The 23,686-nt window shown below is 47.4% G+C and overlaps 1 protein-coding gene across 1 annotated transcript in view; it reads left to right on the top strand.

Annotated features, from left to right (window-relative positions):
• The window catches only part of UBE2G1 (ubiquitin conjugating enzyme E2 G1), a 73,731-nt gene that overhangs the window by 38,318 nt on the left and 11,727 nt on the right, over nt 1-23,686 (top strand). The window contains exon 2 of the mRNA XM_038759660.1: nt 19,811-19,913. Within this exon, the coding sequence (XP_038615588.1) occupies nt 19,811-19,913 (103 nt within the window). The remainder of the gene's footprint in view (nt 1-19,810; nt 19,914-23,686) is intronic.

The raw sequence follows: 23,686 nt of genomic DNA, 5'->3' as shown, positions 1-23,686 counted from the left end.
TGGGGAGAAGAGCACCTTGCTAAACGCTTGGGAGAGGACACTGTAACAGAGTTGGTAATCAAAGACGGCGTCCCAGAGGAGGTGGAATCTTAGGCAGTGGTAAATAAACTCCTTTCTGTATCGCAAGGGCCCTGAGGTGGAGGACCAGGGTCAGTTCTACTACTACTAATAATGATGGTATTTGTTAAGTGCTTACTATGTGCCAAACACTGTTCTAAGCGCTGGCAGGGGGGATACAAGGTTGTCCCATGTGGGCTCACAGTCTTAATCCCCATTTTACAGATGAGGGAACTGAGGCACAGAGAAGTTAAGTGACTTGCCCAAAGTCACAGATCTGCCAAGTGGCGGAGCTGGGATTAATAATAATAATAATGGCATTTATTAAGCGCTTACTATGTGCAAAGCACTGTTCTAAGCACTGGGGAGGTTACAAGGAGATTAGGTTGTCCCACGGGGGGCTCACAGTCTTAATCCCCATTTTACAGATATGAGGGAACTGAGGCACAGAGAAGTGAAGTGACTTGCCCAAAGTCACAGATCTGACAAGTGGCGGAGCTGGGATTAATAATAATAATAATAATGGCATTTATTAAGCGCTTGCTGTGTGCAAAGCACTGTTCTAAGTGCTGGGGAGGTTACAAGGAGATCAGGTTGTCCCACGGGGGCTCACAGTCTTAATCCCCATTTTACAGATATGAGGGAACTGAGGCACAGAGAAGTGAAGTGACTTGCCCAAAGTCACAGATCTGACAAGTGGCGGAGCTGGGATTAATAATAATAATAATAATGGCATTTATTAAGCGCTTGCTGTGTGCAAAGCACTGTTCTAAGTGCTGGGGAGGTTACAAGGAGATCAGGTTGTCCCACGGGGGCTCACAGTCTTAATCCCCATTTTACAGATATGAGGGAACTGAGGCCCAGAGAAGTGAAGTGACTTGCCCAAAGTCACACAGCTGGCAATTGGCAGAGCCGGGATTAGAACCCATGACCTCTGACTCCCAAACCCGGGCTCTTTCCACTGAGCCATGCCGCTTCTCAATTTTCCTAATTTCACTCAGCTCTCAGTAAGGTGTTCAACCTGCAGGCGATTGATATGGGAGGGGTTTGAAGGGAAGCAGTGTGGCTCAGTGGAAAGAGCACGGGCTTTGGAGTCAGAGGCCGTGAGTTCAAATCTCGGCTCCGCCACTTGTCAGCTGTGTGACTTTGACTTTGGGCAAGTCACTTCACTTCTCTGGGCCTCAGTTCCCTCATCTGTAAAATGGGGATGAAGACTGTGAGCCCCTCCTGGGACAACCTGGTTACCTTGTATCTACCCCAGCGCTTAGAACAGTGCTTTGCACACAGTAAGTGCTTAACAAATCCCAACATTATTATTATTATTAAGGGGGTAGGGGTGGGGCTGTGGGGAGGTAGTTGAGATTTGGGGAGGGGAAGGGAGGAGAAATGTCCAGATATGCGCTTAGAACAGTGCTTTGCACATAGTAAGCACTTAACAAATACCATTATTATTTAGACTGTGAGCCCACTGTTGGGTAGGGACTGTCTCTATATGTTGCCAATTTGTACTTCCCAAGCGCTTAGTACAGTGCTCTGCACATAGTAAGCGCTCAATAAATACGATTGATGATGATGATGATGATGATTATTATTATTATATGGGTCAGAGGAAATAGAGTTAGGCTAGCTCAGGAGCGGACGAGGCGAAGGTACAGTGCAGCAGGAGGAGAGGCGGGGAAAGGGAGCCTATTTCAGCGTCATAAACTCCCCTTAGAGCTCTGGGACTCCCCAAGAAGCCGTTCTCTAGGAATGTCGCTCTTTGAAAACAACTTTTCTTCCGTGGAGTTTAGGTCCCTCTGGCTGAAACGAGTGGTGGGAACTAGATTGAGAACACGCAGCCCAGAGGAAAGCTTCTTAGCCGATCTCCGCCGTGTCCCTGAAGTTGCTTTTTTCTTTTCTTCCCCCCCCCCCCCCCCCCCCCCCCCCCCAGTTTCGAGTGGGCTATGACTTGATCGCTTCCTTCTCAGCCGTCAAATCTTATAACCCTTCAGGCTTTGCGCTGCTGTAGAAATGCGGCGTGTGAGGATCTTTTCGTGAGGCTCGTTGTAGTGGTCTTGGGCAACCTAAAATTAGAGGAGCTGTTTGGCATCAGTGACCCGAAATAGTCCCCCGGGGAGCTTGGGAGGGGCAGGTGGGAGTGGGGAGGGGAGGAGAGTCTGTATATGTTGCCAACTTGTACTTCCCAAGCGCTTAGTACAGTGCTCTGCACACAGTAAGCGCTCAATAAATACGATTGATTGATTGAGGAGAGGAGGCTGTGGCAGCCCCCCTTCCATACAGGAAGCTGTCGCCCAGTGCAGCTGCTGATTCCCCCGTGTGGGGTTTGGCACCCGAGACCTGAGGCACGGTCCAATCAATCAATCAATCAATCATTTGTATTTATTGAGCGCCTACTGTGTGCAGAGCACTGGACTAAGCGCTTGGGAAGTACAAGTTGGCAACATATAGAGACAGTCCCTACCCCAGTGAGCTCACAGTCTAAAAGGGGGAGACAGAGAAGAAAACCAAACGTACTAACCAAATAAAATAAATAGAATAGATATGTGCAAGTAAAATAAATAGAGTAATAAATAAGTACAAACATATATACATATATACAGGTACTGTGGGGAAGGGAAGGAGGTAAGATGGGGGGATGGAGAGGGGGGCGAGGGGGAGAGGAAGGAAGGGGCTCAGTGTGGGAAGGCCTCCTGGAGGAGGTGAGCTCTCAGTAGGGCCTTGAAGGGAGGAAGAGAGCTAGCTTGGCAGATGGGCAGAGGGAGGGCATTCCAGGCCCAGGTCCAGCCTGGTCCCAACCATTCTCCCCATCTCCAAGTCCTGCTAAAATGATATCTTTTAGACTGTGAGCCCACTGTCGGGTAGGGACTGTCTCTATATGTTGCCAATTTGTACTTACCAAGCGTTTAGTACAGTGCTCTGCACATAGTAAGCGCTCAATAAATACGATTGATGTTGATGATGATGATGATATCCCCCTCCTGGAAGTCTTCCCTGACTAACCTCCCATCTTCCCTCCCTCCTCTCCATCTCATTTTTTTTATGGTATTCGTTAAGCACTTACTATGTGCCAGGCCCTGTACTAAGCGCTGGGGTAGATTCAAGATAGTCGCTTTCCACACAGTCCGTCCCCCACGAGGGGCTCAGTCTTAATCCCCATCTCACAAATGAGGTAACTGAGGCACCAAGAAGTGAAGTGACTTGTGCAAGGTCACACCGCAGATACGGGATTAGAACCCAGGTCCTTTTGACTCGGAGACTCCTGCTATAGCCGCTAGGCCATGCCGCTTCTCAAATAATGGTATTTAAGTGCTGAATCTGTGCCAGGGAATGTACTAAGTCAAGACTCTCAGGTTGGGCACGATCCATGTCCCACACGGGGCTCATGGTCGTCTTCTCCATTTTACCGATGAGGTAACTTGAGTCTCAGGGAAGTGACTTGCCTAAGGTCACACAGCAGGCAAGTGGCAGAGCTGGGATTAGAAGCTAGGTCCTTCGTTGCCTATCCCCCTAAGCGCTAAGCGAGACCACAGTCATCGGAGAAGCAGCTTGGCTCAGGGGAAAGAGCCCGGGCTTTGGAGTCAGAGGTCATGGGTTCAAATCCCGGCTCCGCCACCTGTCAGCTGGGTGACTTGGGGCAAGTCACTTCACTTCTCTGGGCCTTCTGGAAAATGGGGATTAAGACTGCGAGCCCCCCGTGGGCCAACCTGATCACCTTGTAACCTCCCCAGCGCTTAGAACAGTGCTTTGCACATAGTAAGCGCTTAACAAATACCATCATTATTAAGGCCCTGCTGAGAGCTCACCTCCTCCAGGAGGCCTTCCCAGACTGAGCCCCTTCCTTCCTCTCCCCCTCGTCCCCCTCTCCATCCCCCCATCTTACCTCCTTCCCTTCCCCACAGCACCTGTATATATGTATATATGGTTGTACATATTTATTACTCTATTTATTTATTAATTTATTTATTTATTTTACTTGTACATTTCTATCCTATTTATTTTATTTTGTTGGTACGTTTGGTTCTGTTCTCTGTCTCCCCCTTTTAGACTGTGAGCCCACTGTTGGGTAGGGACTGTCTCTATGTGTTGCCAGTTTGTACTTCCCAAGCGCATAGTACAGTGCTCTGCACATAGTAAGCGCTCAATAAATACGATTGATTGATTGATTTGCTACTCACCTCACCCCCAGCCCCACACTACTAATGTCCAGATCCTCCAAACCCTCCCTCCCAGTAATTGATTTTAGCTCCTGTCTCCCCTCACTAATCTGTAAGGTTCTCAAGGGCAGGGATTTTGTCCACCAACTCTCCCGACCTCTCCCAAGCGCTTAGTTCAGTGCTCTGCACACAGTGACTGCTCCGTAAATGGCACTGTGCAAAGAACAGTGCTTTGCACATAGTAAGCGCTTAATAAATGCCATTATTATTATTATTATTATTGGTTGCTGGATGGAGTGAATTTTCAGAATTAGAGGCCTGGCCACAGGTGTGTAGGTGAGGCAGGTGCCCCGCTGACGTGGGGGCCGTGATCCTTCCAGTTTGGACTCCCTCCAACTTTCCCATTTCTCCCAGGGCCGGGGATGGAGGGTTTGGGAAATCACCAGCTTCTCTCCCTGATTAATCAGGGTGCTTTTAGACTGTGAGCCCACTGTTGGGTAGGGACTGTCTCTATATGTTGCCAGTTTGTACTTCCCAAGCGCTTAGTACAGTGCTCTGCACACAGTAAGTGCTCCATAAATACGATTGATGATGATGCTAAGCACCCTGCTAATAATAATAATAATAATGGTGGTGGCATTTGTTAAGTGCTTACTATGTGCAAAGCACTGTTCTAAGCGCTGGGGGAATACAAGGTGATCAGGTTGTCCCACGTGGGGCTCACAGTCTTAATCCCCATTTTACAGATGAGGTAACTGAAGCCCAGAGAAGTTAAGTGATTTGCCCACGGTCACACAGCTGACAATTGGCAGAGCCGGGATTTGAACCCGTGGCCTCTGACTCCCAAGCCCGGGCTCTTTCCATTAAGCCGTGCTAATGGTGCTAATCAGGGTCTCTAGGCACCATTCATTCATTCATTCAGGTGTATTTATTGAGCCCTTACCGTGCGCAGAGCACTAGACTACGAGCTCGTTGTGGACAGGGAATGTTGCTGTTTATTGTTGCGTTGTAATAATAATGCATTTATGAATTAATTCGCATAAAACACCAATCAAGAGATTAAGCTTCCTGATCTTACCTGTGGAGGACAGGGTCCACCGTGGGCTATTTTTAATGCAGTGTGTGGTCGCCCTTCCATGTCGTCGGTACACTCAGGTCTGGACCCCTTAAGCACTTGGGTCTTAGCTCCCCGCCCCACAGCACTGACGCCCATAACTGTAATTTATTTATTTCTATTAACATCTGTTTCCTCCCTCTAGTCTGCAAGCTCCTTGTGGGCCGGTATCATCATCATCATCATCAATCGTATTTATTGAGCGCATACTGTGTGCAGAGCACTGTACTAAGCGCTTGGGAAGTACAAGTTGGCAACGTATAGAGACAGCTATCATGTCTGTCAACTCTGTTGTACTCTCCCCAGCGCTTCGTCCAGTGCTGTGCACATAGTAAGCGCTTGATGATAATAATAATAATAATAACGATGGCATTTATTAAGCGCTTACTATGTGCAAAGCACTGTTCTAAGTGCTGGAGAGGTTACAAGGTGATCAGGTTGGCCCACGGGGAGGGCTCACAGTCTTCATCCCCATTTTCCAGGTAAGGTAACTGAGGCACAGAGAAGTTAAGTGACTTGCCCAAAGTCACACAGCCGACAATTGGTGGAGCCGGGATTTGAACCCATGACCTCTGACTCCAAAGCCTGTGCTCTTTCCACTGAGCCACCCTACTTCTCTAAGCACCATTCATTCATTCATTCAGTGAGCCCACTGTTGGGTAGGGACTGTCTCTATATGTTGCCCACTTGTACTTCCCAAGCGCTTAGTACAGTGCTCTGCACACAGTAAGCGCTCAATAAATGCGATTGATTGATTGATTGATTGTATTTATTGAGCCCTTACTGTGTGCAGAGCACTGTACTACGAGCTCGTTGTGGGAAGGGAATGTCGCTATTTATTGTTGCATTGTAATAATAATAATGGCATTTATTAAGCGCTTACTATGTTCAAAGCACTGTTCTAAGCGCTGGGGAGGTTACAAGGTGATCAGGTTGTCCCATGGAGGGCTTACAGTCTTAATCCCCATTTTTGAGATGAGGTAACTGAGGCCCGGGGAAGTGAAGTGACTTGCCCAGAGTCACACAGCTGACAATTGGCGGAGCCGGGATTTGAACCCATGACCTCTGACCCCAAAGCCCGGGCTCTTTCCACTGAGCCACGCTGCTTCTCTGTCCTTTCCCAAGCGCTTAGTACAGTGCTCTGCACACAGCAAACGCTTAACGAATGATTGAGTAAATACAAAGTGCTTGGGTGAGTGCAATATAACAATGAACAGACACATTCCCTCCCCACAATGGGCCGACACCCCGGTCGATTTGTCATTTCAAGTGGGACGGGGGACAGACTCAGTGACGAAAGAACGTTCCAGAACCTCATGCTTGGTAATGTTGCCAACTTGCACTTCCCAAGCGCTTAGTACAGTGCCCTGCACGCAATAAGCGCTCAATAAATATGACTGATTGATTGATTAATGCAGCTGCAAGGCTTACCTTGGGCCCTGTGAGCAGCATTGGGGAGCTCAACAGAAGCAGAGAGCTGGTTCCCTGTCCACCAGGCGCTTCCACACAAATTATTTGTTGGTTTTATGGTAATCGTTAAGCGCTTACTATGTGCCAGGCACTGTGCTGAGCACCGGGTTAGTACAGGACGATCAGAGCAGACACCGTCCATGTCAGACATGGGGCTCACCGTCTTCAACCCCATTTTCCGGACGAGGTCGCTGGGGCACAGGGAAGTGAAGTGATGAACCCAGGGTCACGCAGCAGACAGAGAAGCAGCGTGGCTCAGTGGAAAGAGCCCGGGCTTTGGAGTCAGAGGTCATGGGTTCCAGTCCCGACTCCGCCACACGTCTGCTGTGTGACCCTGGGCAAGTCACCTAACTTCTCTGAGCCTCAGTTCCCTCATCTGTAAAAGGGGGATGAAGACTGTGAGCCCCACGTGGGACAACCTGATCACCTTGTATCCCCCCAGCACTTAGAACAGTGCTTTGCACCTAGTAAGCGCTTCACAAATGCCATCATCATTATTATTATTATTATTATTATTATTATTATAAGTGCCAGAGCGGGGATTAGAACCCAGATCCTTCCAACTCCCAGGCCCGTGCTCTGATCACTAGTCCGCTCCTCCCCTCTGCATCATCATCATCATCAATCGTATTTATTGAGCGCTTAGTGTGTGCAGAGCACCGTACTAAGCGCTTGGGAAGTACAAGTTGGCAACATATAGAGACAGTCCCTACCCAACAGCGGGCTCACAGTCTAAAAGGGGGAGACAGAGAACAAAATCAAACATACTAACAAAATAAAATAAATAGAATAGATTTGTACAAGTGAAATCAATAAATAAATAGAGTAACAAATATGTACAAACATATATTTTATTTTATTTTGTTAGTATGTTTGGTTTTGTTCTCTGTCTCCCCCTTTTAGACTGTGAGCCCACTGTTGGGTAGGGACTGTCTCTATATGTTGCCAATTTGTACTTCCCAAGCGCTTAGTACAGTGCTCTGCACATAGTAAGCGCTCAGTAAATACGATTGATGATATATACATATATCCAGGTGCTGTGGGGAAGGGAAGGAGGTAAGATGAGGGCGGGGGTGGAGAGGGGGACGAGGGGGAGAGGAAGGAAGGGGCTCAGTCTGGGAAGGCCTCCTGGAGGAGGTGAGCTCTCAGTAGGGCATCGAATGGGTTCCGTCTGGGCCACGTTCGAAAGCCATTTCAGAAGTGCGGGGCCGATCAGAGCAGACACCGTCCATGTCCCATATGGGGCTCACCGTCTTCAACCCCATTTACGGACGAGGTCACTGGGGCACAGGGAAGTGAAGTGATGAACCCAGGGTCACGCAGCAGACAAGTGCCAGAGCGGGGATTAGAACCCAGATCCTTCCAACTCCCAGGCCCGTGCTCCGATCTCTAGTCCGCTCCGCCTCTCTGCATCGAATGGGTTCCGTTCGAAAGCCATTTCAGAAGCGCGGGGGCCAAACTCTTCTAGCCAGCTGACGAGCTAGATGCGGCACGTCTCACCTCTCACCTTGCTAAAAATACCCACGGGGTTTTTGCCTCAGATCTGGTCGGATGCTCTGGCCCCGTCATTGCCGCCGGCGCCCGTGTACGGTGGAGGGAAATGGTGAACCGGTCACTGCATCAGCCTTCCCTCTGATCTCCCATCCTCCTGTCTCTCCCCACTTCAATCCATACTTCACGCTGCTGCCCGGATTGTCTTTGTCCAGAAACGCTCTGGGCATGTTACTCCCCTCCTCAAAAATCTCCAGTGGCTACCAATCAATCTGCGCATCAGGCAGAAACTCCTCACCCTGGGCTTCCAGGCTGTCCATCCCCTGGCCCCCTCCTACCTCACCTCCCTTCTGTCCTTCTCCAGCCCAGCCCGCACCCTCCGCTCCTCTGCCGCTAATCTCCTCACCGTTAGGCCTCGTTCTCGCCCGTCCCGCCGTCGACCCCCGGCCCACATCATCCCCTGGGCCTGGAATGCCCCCAATCCCTCTGCCCATCCGCCAAGCTCGCTCTCTTCCTCCCTGCAAAGCCCTACTGAGATCTCACCTCCTCCAGGAGGCCTTCCCACACTGAGCCTCCTCCTTCCTCTCCTCCTCCCCATCCCCCCGCCCTACCTCCTTCCCCTCCCCATAGCACCTGTATATATGTTTGTACAGATCTATTACTCTATTTATTTTACTTTATTTTACATATTTACTATTCTATATATTTTCTCTCTATATATATTCTATATATATAGATATATATAGAGAGTATGTATATATCTATAGATAGATATATATCTAGAATATATATATTCTAGATTCTGTATATGTAGAATATATCTATCTATAGATATATATTTACTATTCTATATATTTTCTCTATGTATATATTCTATATATAGATATATATAGAATAGATAGATAGATAGATAGATATCTAGAATATATATATCTATATAGATATAGATATATATCTAGAATATATCTATCTATCTATAGATATATATATAGAATATCTATCTATAGCTAGATAGATATCTAGATATCTATCTAGCTATAGATAGATAGATATAGAATATATATCTAGATATATAGATAGCGGATAGATATCTATCTATCTATATAGAGAGAGAAAGATAGATAGATATATTCTATATATTTTGTTAAGGATGTGCATCTAGCTTTATTTCTATTTATTCTGATGCCTTGACACCTGTCCACGTGTTTTGTTTTGTTGTCCGCCTCCCCCTTCTAGACTGTGAGCCCGTTGTCGGGTAGGGACCGTCTCTAGATGTTGCCAACTTGTACTTCCCAAGCGCTTAGTACAGTGCTCTGCACACAGTAAGCGCGCAATGAATACGATTTGAATGAGTGAATGAATGAATGTCAGCGTGGGGTGAAAAGTGCCACATATCCAGCGTGGCTCAGTGGAAAGAGCACGGGCTTTGGAGTCAGAGGCTGTGGGTTCGAATCCCGACTCCGCCACATGCCTGCTGGGTGTGACCTTGGGCAAGTCACTTAACTTCTCTGAGCCTCAGTTACCTCATCTGTAAAATGGGGATTAAGACCGTGAGCCCCAGGTGGGACAACTTGATCACTTTGTGTGTGTCCCCCCTGCCCAGCGCTTAGAATAGTGATCTGCACATAGTAAGCGCTTAACATGCCATCATTAGTATTATTATTATTATCCCAGCTCCACCAGTTGTCAGCCGTGTGACTTTGGGCAAGTCACTCAACTTCTCTGGGCCTCAATTCCCTCCTCTGTCAAATGGGGATTAAGACTGTCAGCCCCCCTGTGGGACAACCTGATCACCTTGTAACCCCCCCAGCACTTAGAACGGTGCTTTGCACATAGTAAGCGCTTAGCAAATACCATCATTATTATTATTATTATTATTATTATTATTACGAGCTATCATTGCATCTAGCCGCCCGGAGGCCTTTTCTGTTTAGTTGGTGTTGTATCGCCGCTGGACCTCAGCATGGGGGGCTTTGGGGGGGGACAGACGACACACCTGTGGTAGGACCCCGGGGAGGGGAGGTTCATGAGACACCAGTGCCGTGGGAGGGGGGAGGTCAGCAGCGTCGCCAACACTGGGGTAGTTCCCCCGATAGCGACTTTTATGTTCACGAAGTTGGCCCGGTGGGCCCCTCGGGCCGGTCAATCAATCATCATCATCAATCGTATTTATTGAGCGCTTACTATGTGCAGAGCACTGTACTAAGCGCTTGGGAAGCACAAATTGGCAACACATAGAGACAGTCCCTACCCAACAGTGGGCTCACAGTCTAAAAGGGGGAGACAGAGAACAAAACCAAACATACTAACAAAATAAAATAAATAGAATAGATATGTACAAGTAAAATAAATAAATAGAGTAATAAATATGTACAAACATATATCCATATATACAGGTGCTGTGGGGAAGGGAAGGAGGTAAGATGGGGGGATGGAGAGGGGGACGAGGGGGAGAGGAAGGAAGGGGCTCAGTGTGGGAAGGCCTCCTGGAGGAGGTGAGCTCTCAGTAGGGCCTTGAAGGGAGGAAGAGAGCTAGCTTGGCGGATGGGCAGAGGGATTGGGGGCATTCCGGGCCCGGGGGATGACGTGGGCCGGGGGTCGACGGCGGGATGGGCGAGAACGAGGTACGGTGAGGAGATTAGATCATTTATTTTATTTGTACATATCTATTCTATTTATTTTATTTTGTTAGTATGTTTGGTTTTGTTCTCTGTCTCCCCCCTTTTAGACTGTGAGCCCACTGTTGGGTAGGGACTGTCTCTATATGCTGCCAATTTGTACTTCCCAAGCGCTTAGTACAGTGCTCTGCACATAGTAAGCGCTAAATAAATACGATTGATGATGATGATTAGCGGCGGAGGAGCGGAGGGTGCGGGCTGGGCTGGAGAAGGAGAGAAGGGGGTATTTATTGAGCGCTCACTATGTGTAGAGCAGTCGTTGAGTCATTCATTGCATCAGCTTTATTGAGTGCTTACTGTGTACAAGGCAGTGTACTAAGCGCGTGGGCGAGTACCATGTCACAACCACCTCATCCCTAGTTTCGGAAATCCGTCCTGGCCCACTGCCTTGGCCTGGGACGCCCCCTCCTGGCCTCGTGGGTGCTTTTCCCCATCATTCATTCATTCATTCATTCATTCATTCATTCAATCATCATCATCATCATCAATCGTATTTATTGAGCGCTTACTATGTGCAGAGCACTGTACTAAGCACTTGGGAAGTACAAGTTGGCAACATCTAGAGACGGTCCCTACCCAACAGTGGGCTCACAGTCTAAAAGGGGGAGACAGAGAACAAAACCAAGCATAGTAACAAAATAAAATAAATAGAATAGATATGTACAAGTAAAATCAATAAATAAATAGAGTAATAAATATGTACAAACATATAGACATATATACAGGTGCTGTGGGGAAGGGAAGGAGAGCGTATTCAATCGTATTTATTGAGCGCTTACTGTGTGCAGAGCATTCATTCATTCAATCGTATTTATTGAGTGCTTACTATCATCATCATCATCAATCGTATTTATTGAGCACTTACTGTGTGCAGAGCACTGTACTAAGCGCTTGGGAAGTACAAATTGGCAACATATAGAGACAGTTCCTACCCAACAGGGGGCTCACAGTCTAAAAGGGGGAGACAGAGAACAAAACCAAACATACTAACAAAATAAAATAAATAGGATAGATATGTACAAGTAAAATAAATAAATAGAGTAATAAATATGTACAAACATATATACATATATGCAGGTGCTGTGGGGAAGGGAAGGAGATCGTATTCAATCGTATTTATTGAGCGCTTACTGTGTGCAGAGCATTCACTCATTCAATCGTATTTATTGAGCGCTTACTATCATCATCATCAGTCGTATTTATTGAGCGCTTACTATGTGCAGAGCACTGTACTAAGCGCTTGGGAAGTACAAATTGGCAACATCTAGAGACAGTCCCTACCCAACAGCGGGCTCACAGTCTAAAAGGGGGAGACAGAGAGCAAAACCAACCAGAGTAACAAAATAAAATCAATAGACTAGATATGTACAAGTAAAATAAATAAATAAATAGAGTAATAAATATGTACAAACATATAGACATATATACAGGTGCTGGGGGGAAGGGAAGGAGATCGTATTCAATCGTATTTATTGAGCGCTTACTGTGTGCATCATCATCATCAATCGTATTTCTTGAGCGCTTACTATGTGCAGAGCACTGTACTTAGCGCTTGGGAAGCACAAATTGGCAACATATTGAGACAGTCCCTACCCAACAACAGGCTCACAGTCTAAAAGAGGGAGACAGAGAACAAAACCAAACATAGTAACAAAATAAAATCAATAGAATAGATATGTACAAATAAAATAAATAAATAGAGTAATAAATATGTACAAACATATAGACATATATACAGGTGCTGTGGGGAAGGGAAGGAGATCGTATTCAATCGTATTTATTGAGCGCTTACTGTGTGCAGAGCATTCATTCATTCAATCGTATTTATTGAGTGCTTACTATCATCATCATCAATCATATTTATTGAGCGCTTACTATGTGCAGAGCACTGTACTAAGCGCTTGGGAAGTACAAATTGGCAACATCTAGAGACAGTCCCTACCCAACAGCGGGCTCACAGTCTAAAAAGGGGAGACAGAGAACAAAACCAAACATAGTAACAAAATAAAATCAATAGAATAGATATGTACAAGTAAAATAAATAAATAGAGTAATAAATTAGTACAAACATATATACATATATGCAGGTGCTGTGGGGAAGGGAAGGAGATCGTATTCAATCGTATTTATTGAGCGCTTACTGTGTGCAGAGCATTCATTCATTCAATCGTATTTATTGAGCGCTTACTATGTGCAAAGCACTGTTCTAAGCGCTGGGGGGGGGGGATACAAGGGGATCAGGTTGTCCCACGTGGGGCTCACAGTCTTAATCCCCATTTTCCAGATGAGGTAACTGAGGCCCAGAGAAGTGAAGTGACTTGCCCAAAGTCACACGGCTGACAATTGGCAGAGCCGGGATTCGAACCCATGACCTCTGACTCCAGAGCCCGGGCTCTTCCCACTGAGCCACACCGCTTCTCTACAGAGCACTGAACTAAGCGCTTGGAGCGTACAACTGGGACGCCCCCTCCTGGCCTCGTGGCTGCTTTTCCCCTTCACTCATTCATTCAGTCGTATTGATTGAGCGCTTGCTGTGCGCAGAGCACTGTACTAAGCGCTTGGGAAGTGCAAGTTGGCAACTTATAGAGACGGTCCCTACCCGACAACGGGCTCACCGTCTAGAAGGGGGAGACGGACAACAAAACCAAACATGTGGACAGGTGTCCAGTCGTCAGAACAAATAGAATTAAAGCTAAATGCACATCATTAACAAAATACATGGAATAGTCATTCATGACTATTTATTTATTTATTTATTTTGCCTGTACATATCTATTCTATTTATTTTATTTTGTTAGTATGTTTGGTTTTGTTCTCTGTCTCCCCCTTTTAGACTGTGAGCCCACTGTTGGGTAGGGACCGTCTCTATGTGTTGCTAACTTGTACTTCCCAAGCGCTTGGTACAGTGCTCTGCACACAGTAAGCGCTCAATAAATACGATTGATTGATTGATTGCACACAGTAAGCGCTCAATAAATACGATTGATGATGATGATGACCCAGCCCCTGGTCCCGACTGTCTCCTATGGGGAGGCTTGTTGCCGCTGCTCCTCGAGGGCCCGCCCCAGGTCGTTCCTCGGTGGTCCATTCCCGAGCGCTTACTTGACTGAACCTTGTAGCCTTAAACGGTCGACACCGGGCGTTGTCATTCATTCAGTCGTATTTATTGAGCGCTTACTGGGTGCAGGGCACTGTACTGAGCGCTTGGGAAGTCCAAGTTGGCAACATATAGAGACGGTCCCTACCCGACAGCGGGCTCACAGTCTAGAAGACTGGTGTCCTGAAGCCCGCCCGGGGCTGGGCTGTAGGAAGTGAAGATTGAGGGGTGGGTGAGGAGGGGCCGTTGAATCTGGTCTTTTTCCCCCTTTTTCTTCTCCTCCTCCCCATTCCCCCCCATCCCACCTCCTTCCCCTCCCCACAGCACCTGTGTATGTTTGTCCAGATCTATGACTCTATTTATTTTACTTGTACAGATTGACTATTCTATTTATTTTGTTACTGACGTGCATTTAGCCTTAATTCTATTTGTTCCGACGACTTGACACCCGTCCACAAGTTTTGTTCCGTTGTCCGTCTCCCCCTTCTAGACTGAGAGCCCGTTGTTGGGTAGGGACCGTCTCTAGATGTTGCCACCTTGTACTTCCCAAGCGCTTAGGACGGTGCCCTGCACACAGGAAGCGCTCAATAAATACGATTGATTGATTGATTGGTCCTCCATCCCGGTGCTCCCCACAGCGCGTGATGCCGCCTGGGGTTTCTGTGGCGTCTTCGGCGCTCCGAGTCAGGGCCGCTGGAAGGACGGGGGAGACTCCCAGAAATCCAGCTTCGGCTGTTATATCCGGCTGCCGCCCCCAGATCCCTTTCCCGGCCCTCCAACCGACAACTGCGGCCCGGTCCAGGTCGAGCCCCCGGCCCCCAGCTGAAGCGGGGGAGCGGTCCTCTTCATCATCATCATCATCAATCGTATTTATTGAGCGCTTACTATGTGCAGAGCACTGGACTAAGCGCTTGGGAAGTACAAATTGGCAACATATAGAGACGGTCCCTACCCAACAGTGGGCTCACAGTCTAAAAGGGGGAGACAGAGAACAAAACCAAACGTACTAACAAAATAAAATAAATAGAATAGATATGTACAAGTAAAATAGAGTAATAAATATGTACAAACATATATACAGGTGCTGTGGGGAAGGGAAGGAGGTAAGATGGGGGGGACGGAGAGGGGGACAAGGGGGAGAGGAAGGAAGGGGCTGAGTGTGGGAAGGCCTCCTGGAGGAGGTGAGCTCTCAGTAGGGCCTTGAAGGGATGAAGCAGCGTGGCTCAGTGGAAAGAGCACGGGCTTTGGAGTCAGAGGTCACAGGTTCGTATCCCGACTCCGCCACATGTCTGCTGTGTGACCTTGGGCAAGTCACTTAACTTCTCTGAGCCTCAGTTACCTAGTCTGTAAAATGGGGATTAAGACTGTGAGCCCCACGTGGGACAACCTGATCACTTTGTATTCCCCCAAGCGCTTAGAACAGTGCTTTGCACATAGTAAGCGCTTAACAAATACCAACATTATTATTATTATTATTATTATTATGAAGAGAGCTAGCTTGGCAGATGGGCAGAGGGATTGGGGGCATTCCGGGCCCGGAGGATGACATGGGCCGGGGGTCGACGGCGGGACAGGCGAGAACGAGGTACGGTGAGGAGATTAGCAGCGGAGGGTGCGGGCTGGGCTGTTTTGGCGCGCCGGTGGTGGCCGTTTCTAATTTCTTTTCAACTTAGCTCCACTGAGCTTCAGCGTCCTCATCTGTAAAATGGGGATTCAGGCCCTCTTCCTGAAAAGCTGGGAAGCAGCGTGCCCTAGTAATAATAATAATGGCATTTGTTAAGCGCTTACTTGTGAGCCCACTGTTGGGTAGGGAGCGTCTCTATATGTTGCCAACTTGTACTGCCCAAGTGCTTGGTACAGTGCTCAGCACACAGTATGTGCTCAATAAATACGATTGAATGAATGAATGCAAAGCGCTGTTCTAAGCGCTGGGGGGGATACGATGTGATCAAGTTGTCCCACGTGGGGATCACAGTCTTAATCCCCATTTCTACAGATGAGGTAACTGAGGCTCAGAGAAGCTAAGTGACTTGCCCAAGGTCACACAGCAGATCCCGACCCTCCTCCCCTTTCATTCATTCATTCAATCGCATTTATTGAGCGCTTACTGTGTGCAGAGCACTGTACTAAGCGCTTGGGAAGTACAGGTCGGCAACATATAGGGACAGTCCCTACCCAACAACGGGCTCACAGGCTAGAGGAGGGAGACAGACAACAAAACACTTACGAGAGCGCTCAGTAAATAGGACGATTTGACGGATTTATGAAAGCGTTCAGTAAATAGGCTGATTTTAGGGATTTACGAGACCGCTCAGTAAATGGGCTGATTTTAAAAAGTTACGAAAGTGCTCAGTCATTACGGTTTTAGGGATTTACGAGCGCTCAGTAAATAGGACAATTTGACATTTCCGAAAGCGGTCAGTAAACAGGAGGATCTTACGGAGCACTCAGTAAATAGCTTTTACAGATTTACGAAAGCGCTCAGGAAATAGGCTGATTTTAAGGAGTTCAGTCATGACTATTTCTCAGCACTCCTCTTCCCCTCCCCACAGCACCTGTATGTATGTTTGTGCAGATTTATTACTCAATTTTACTTGTACATATTTACTATTCTACTTATTTTGTTAATGATGTGCACTTAGCTTTAATTCTTTTTGTTCTGACACCTGTCCACATGCTTTGTTTTGTTGTCTGTCTCACCCTTCTAATCAATCAATCAATCAATCAATCGTATTTATTGAGCGCTTACTGTGTGCAGAGCACTGTACTAAGCGCTTGGGAAGTCCAAGTTGGCAACATAGAGAGACGGTCCCTACCCAACAGTGGGCTCACAGTCTAGAAGGGGGAGACAGAGAACAAAACAAAACATGTTAACAAAGTAAAATAAATAGATACGTACAAGTAAAATAGAGTAATAAATACGTACAAACATATATACAGGTGTGCCTGTGTGTGACTTCTAGACTGTGAGCCTGTTGTCAGGTAGGGACCATCTCTATATGTTGCCAACTTGGACTTCCCAAGCGCTTAGTGCAGTGTTCTGCACACAGTAAGCGCTCAATAAATATGATCGAATGAATGAATGAATATGTGGCAGTGCTGGGATTCGAATCCATGACCTCTGACTCCAAAGCCCATGCTCTTTCCACTGAGCCCCGCTGCTTCTCCTGGACGGAACCCAGGCCTGGAAGTCTAAAGGACCTGGGTTCCAATCCTGGCTCCGCCACTTGTGTGCTGCGGACCTGGGGCAAGTCAGTTCACTTCTGGGCCTCAGGGACCTCATCTGTAAAATGGGGATTAAGGAGCGTTAACCCTGTGTGGGACTGGGACTCTGTCCAACATGATTAGCGTGTATCTACCCCAGCATTTAGAACGGTGCTTGACACACAGTATGTACTTAACAAATACCCTATTGAAAATTATCATTTTGTCCCTCCTGCTTAAACTGCGAGCCCCATGTGGAACAGGGACTCTGTCCACTTGATGATACCGAATGAACTCTGTTGCTTAGTTATCATCATCATCAATCGTATTTATTGAGCGCTTACCATGTGCAGAGCACTGTACTAAGCGCTTGGGAAGTCCAAGGTGGCAACAGACAGAGACAGTCATCATCATCATCATCAATCGTATTTATTGAGCGCTTACTATGGGCAGAGCACTGTACTAAGAGAAGCAGCATGGCTCAGTGGAAAGAGCCCGGGCTTTGGAGTCAGAGGTCATGGGTTCGGATCCCGGCTCCACCAATTGTCAGCTGTGTGACTTTGGGCAAGTCACTTCACTTCTCGGAGCCTCCGTTCCCTCATCTGTAAAATGGGGATGAAGACTGTGAGCCCCACGTGGGACAACCTGATCACCTTGTATCCCCCCAGCGCTTAGAACAATGCTTTGCACATAGTAAGCACTTAGCAAATGCCATTATTATTATTGTTATTATTACTAAGCGCTTGGGAAGTACAAATTGGCAACATCTAGAGACAGTCCCTACCCAACAGTGGGCTCACAGTCTAAAAGGGGGAGACAGAGAACAAAACCAAACATACTAACACAATAAAATAAATAGAAGAGATATGTACAAGTAGTTCAGTGCTAGCACCTAGTAAGTGCTTAATACCACTATTATCATTATTATTAATAATTGCAATAATAATAATAATTGTAATTCGGCATCCATGCCCTAAAACTGAGGGTCCCCACCCCTCCACCTCCCCTTTAAAGAGATTCATAGCCCTAAATGAGAGGGCTCACAACCCAAGAGCTGCTGTCTCCACCAGGCCAGAGAGCTAAGGGATGTCATTTGGGACGAGCTGGGAAGAACATGGGGAAACAGAGGAACCTTTGAAGCCAAGGAGAATTTCTCCCGTCATCCCCATGGACCCAGTTTTCACGCTGGTTAGGTTTTTGTTTGTTTGTTTTCATGGCAATTGTTAAGCAGTTACTGTGTGCCGGGCACTGTGCTAAGCGCCGGAGTAGATACAAAGTAATCAGGTTGGATGCAGTCATCATCATCATCATCAATCGTATTTATTGAGCGCTTACTATCAATCAAGCAATCAATCAATCGTATTTATTGAGCGCTTACTATGTGCAGAGCACTGTACTAAGCGCTTTGGAAGTACAAATTGGCAACGTATAGAGACAGTCCCTACCCAACAGTGGGCTCACAGTCTAAAAGGGGAAGACAGAGAACAAAACCAAACATACTAACAAAATAAAATAAAAAGAATAGATATGTGCAAGTAAAATAAATAAATAAATAGAGTAATAAATATGTACAAACATATATACATATTACAGTCTTAATCCCCATTTTACAGATGAGGAAAGTGAGGCCCAGGGAAGTGGTTTGCCCAAGGTTGCCCAGCAGACAAGTGGTGGAGCTGGGATTAGAACCCAGGTCCTCCTCTCTCCCAGGCCCGGGCTCTATCCACTAGGCCATGCTGCTTCTCTGAGAATTCTCCCCCTTTTAGACTGTGAGCCCACTGTTGGGTAGGGACCGTCTCTATATGTTGCCAATTTGTACTTCCCAAGCGCTTAGTACAGTGCTCTGCACACAGTAAGTGCTCAATAAATGCGATTGATTGATTGATATTTCCTCACGCTCTGAGGAAGCAGCATGGCGCAGCGGAAGGAGCCCGGGCTTTGGAGTCAGAGACCGTGGGTTCAAATCCCGGCCCCGCCACTTGTCAGCTGTGCGACTTTGGGCAAGTCACTTCACTTCTCTGGGCCTCAGTTCCCTCATCTGTAAAATGGGGATGAAGACTGTGAGCCCCACGTGGGACAACCTGATTACCTTGTATCTACCCCGGTGCTTAGAACAGTGCCTTGCACATAGTGAGTGCTTAACAAATATCAATGTTATTATTATTATTATTATTATTTCTGGCTCCCGCCCCCTCCTTGCGTAGGTGCTCTGTGGAGATTGCCTTCAGGCTCGTTCTTCTCAGGAACATTCTCCACAGTGCTTTACTGTTGTGTTGCCAACTTGTACTTCCCAAGCGCTTAGTACAGTGCTCTGCACACAGTAAGCACTCAATAAATACGATTGATGATAATGATGCTTTACGGTCTCGCCACAAACTCAGTCCTGTCGGTCACTCGCGGCTCAACTGACCCGATGACCATCTGCGCCTCGAGGTTCCCCGCCTCGCGCCGCTGTGTTCTTCCCGGCTCTCGGCGAGTTACCGTCCCGTGGGAACGATGATGGAGGGGCCGGAGTCCCTGACCAGACTTTTCCTTGTTTTTCCAGAACTCAACAAAAACCCAGTGGAAGGGTTTTCAGCAGGTCTGATAGACGACAATGACCTATACCGGTGGGAAGTGCTGATCATCGGTCCTCCAGATACTCTCTAGTAAGTGCCTCTCTTCCTCTTCCCCCCGTGTCCCCCCAGCCTCGTTGCCCCCGGCTACCTGTATCGCGTCCCCCCCGCCGCCCCCAGGGCTTCAGAGGGAGTCTTGGCTACCCTAACTGGGCTTTTAGAAAACTAGGGTTTGGAGCTGCCGACCTGAAATTGGTCGTTTTCCTTTGGAAATTTGATTTTTGACCGCGTAGATATCTTTAAAGTATTATAAATGGCTTATTTATTTATGCTGATGTCTGTCTCCCCTTCAAGACCGTCAGCTCCCTATGGGCAGGAAGCACATCTGCTAATTCTGCTATATTGTACTCTGCCAAGCACTTAGTTCAGTGCCCTGCACATGGTAAGTGCTCTATAAGTACAATTGATTGATTGAAGTTGGGGAAGGGAGAGGGGGGCCACTGTCAATGTCTCTGGAAGCACATTTTCTTAGGTTTACACGAGCCTAAACCCCCTTATATTGTCCTTCTCCCTCTCTAGACTGTCAGCTCATTGTGGGCAGGGAACGTGTCTGTTTACTGTTGTAGTATACTCTCCCAAGTGCTTAATATGCTGCTCTGCACACAGTAAGCACTCACTAGATACGGTTGATGGACTGACTGCTAATCGCTCGGGAGAGTCCAGGATTAGTAGACACATTCCCTTCCCACAGTGAGGTTACAGTCTAGAGGGGGAGAAAGACAATATAATTTATATATATGTATAGAAGTGCTGTGGAGTGGGTGGGGTGAATACTAAATGCCCAAAGGGTACTCTCCCAAGCGCTTAGTATGCTGCTCTGCACACAGTAAGCACTCAATAGATACGGTTGATGGACTGACTGCTAAGCGCTCGGGAGAGTCCAGGATTAGTAGACACATTTCCTTCCCACAGTGGGGTTACAGTCTAGAGGGGGAGAAAAACAATATAACTTATATATATCATCATCATCATCATCATCAATCGTATTGAGCGCTCACTATGTGCAGAGCACTGTACTAAGCGCTTGGGAAGTACAAATTGGCAACATATAGAGACAGTCCCTACCCAACAGTGGGCTCACAGTCTAAAAGGGGGAGACAGAGAACAAAACCAAACATACTAACAAAATAAGATAAATAGAATAGATATGTACAAGTAAAATAAATAAATAAATAGAGTAATAAATATGTACAAACATATATCCATATATCCAGGTGCTGTGGGGAAGGGAAGGAGGTAAGTTGGGGGGATGGAGAGGGGGACGAGGGGGAGAGGAAGGAAGGGGCTCAGTCTGGGAAGGCCTCCTGGAGTACATAAGTGCTATGGAGCGGGTGGGGTGAATATTAAATGCCCAAGGGGTACTCTCCCAAGTGCTTAGTATGCTGCTCTGCACACAGTAAGCACTCGATACGGTTGATGGACTGACTGCTAAGCGCCCGGGAGAGTCCAGGATTAGTAGACACATTCCCTTCCCACAGTGAGGTTACAGTCTAGAGGGGGAGAAAGACAATATAATTTATATATATGTACATAAGTGCTGTGGAGCAGGTGGGGTGAATACTAAATGCCCAAAGGGTACTCTTCCAAGTGCTTAGTATGCTGCTCTGCACACAGTAAGCACTCAGTTGATACGGTTGATGGAATGACTGCTGAGCGCTCAGGAGAGTCCAGGATTAGTAGACCCATTCCCTTCCCACAGTAAGGTTACAGTCTAGAGGGGGAGAAAGACAATATAATTTTTATATATGTACATAAGTGCTGTGGAGCAGGTGGGGTGAATACTAAATGCTCAAAGGGTACTCTCCCAAGTGCTTAGTATGCTGCTCTGCACACAGTAACCACTCAGTAGATACGGTTGATGGACTGACTGCTAAGCGCTCGGTGGAGTCCAGGATTAGTAGACACATTTCCTTCCCACAGTGAGGTTACAGTCTAGAGGGGGAGAAAGACAATATAATTTATATATATGTACAGAAGTGCTGTGGAGCAGGTGGGTGAATACTAAATGCCCAAAGGGTACAGAACCAAGGGCATACATGACACCGAAATGACAGGGAGTCTAGTAAGAGAGCTTAAGCGGGGAAGGCCTCTTGGAGAGGTGGCCTTAATAATAATTATGGTATTTGTGAAGCGCTTACCGTGTGCCAAGCATTGTTCTAAGCCCTGGGGTAGTCACAAGTTAATCAGGGTGTCCCACGTGGGGCTCCCAGTCTTAATCCCCATTTTCCGGATGAGGTGACTGAGGCACAGAGAAGTTAAGTAGCTTGCCCACCGTCACACAGCGGGCAAGTGGCGGAGTCGCGATTAGGACCCCCGTCCTCTGACTCCCAAGCCCGGGGCTCAATAAATACGATTGATTGAATGAATGAATGAATGAATGAATGAGATGAGGGAGCAGGAGCACCAGGGCAATCCGGCAAGCCGTCCGGGGCCGTCCCAAGCGCTTAGCTGTCCGTCCCATCAACCCTTTGGGCATTTAGTATTCACCCCACCCGCTCCACAGCACTTATCTACATATATATATAAATTATATTGTCTTTCTCCCCCTCTAGACTGTAACCTCACTGTGGGAAGGGAATGTGTCTACTAATCCTGGACTCTCCCGAGCGCTTAGCAGTCAGTCCATCAACCGTATCTAGTGAGTGCTTACTGTGTGCAGAGCAGCATACTAAGCACTTGGGAGAGTACCCTTTGGGCATTTAGTATTCACCCCACCCGCTCCACAGCACTTCTGTACATATATATAAATTATATTGTCTTTCTCCCCCCTCTAGACTGTAACCTCACTGTGGGAAGGGAATGTGTCTACTAATCCTGGACTCTCCCGAGCGCTTAGCAGTCAATCCATCAACTGTATCTATTGAGTGCTTACTGTGTGCAGAGCAGCATACTAAGCACTTGGGAGAGTTGCTACAACAGTAAACAGACGCGTTCCCTGCCCACAATGAGCTGACAGTCTAGAGAGGGAGAAGGACTATATAAGGGGGTTTAGGCTCGTGTAAACCTAAGAAAATGGGCTTCCAGAGACATTGACAGTGGCCCCCCTCTCCCCCTCCCCAACTTTAATCAATCAATCGTACTTATAGAGCACTTACTATGTGCAGAGCGCTGAACTAAGGGCTCGGCAAGTGCTGGCCACGCTGCCTCTCTTCTCTTAAGAAGGCTTTGAAGGCGGGAAGAGAGGTGGTCTGAGGGGGAGGACGTTCCAGGCCCGAGGCAGGATGTGGGAGAGCGGGTGGGGGTGAGATAGACGAGATTGGGGTACAGTAAGCGAGGTAGCGCTAGAGGAGTGAGGTCGAAGTAGGAGATCAGTGAGGTAAGGTGGAAGGGGGGGGCAAGCCTTTCTGTGTTTCCTGCAAGCCCCGTTGAAGGCGCGCCTCCTCCGAGAGGCCTTCCCCGACTAAGCCCCCCTTTCCTCTTCCCCCACTCCCTTTGGCTTCACCCTGACTTGCTCCCTTTACTCATTCATTCATTCACTCGATCGTATTTATTGAGCGCTTACTGTGTGCAGAGCACTGTACTAAGCGCTTGGGAAGTACAAGTCGGCGACCTATAGAGACGGTCCCTACCCAACAACGGGCTCACAGTCTAGAAGGGGGAGACAGAGGACAAAGCAAAACATGTGGACGGGTGTCAAGTCGTCAGAACAAGCAGAATAAAAGTTAAATGCACATCATTAACAGAATAGATAGAAGAGTAAATATGGACAAGTAAAATAAATAGGGTTCACTTTGAACTGGGGTGCCCCCTCGCTCCACACTCAGCCCTCATTCATTCATTCAGTTGTATTTATGAGCGCTTACTGT

Source organism: Tachyglossus aculeatus, chromosome 17 (genome assembly GCF_015852505.1).
Source record: "Tachyglossus aculeatus isolate mTacAcu1 chromosome 17, mTacAcu1.pri, whole genome shotgun sequence".
NCBI lineage: Eukaryota > Metazoa > Chordata > Mammalia > Monotremata > Tachyglossidae > Tachyglossus > Tachyglossus aculeatus.
This window is presented reverse-complemented; position numbering and strand designations above follow the sequence as displayed.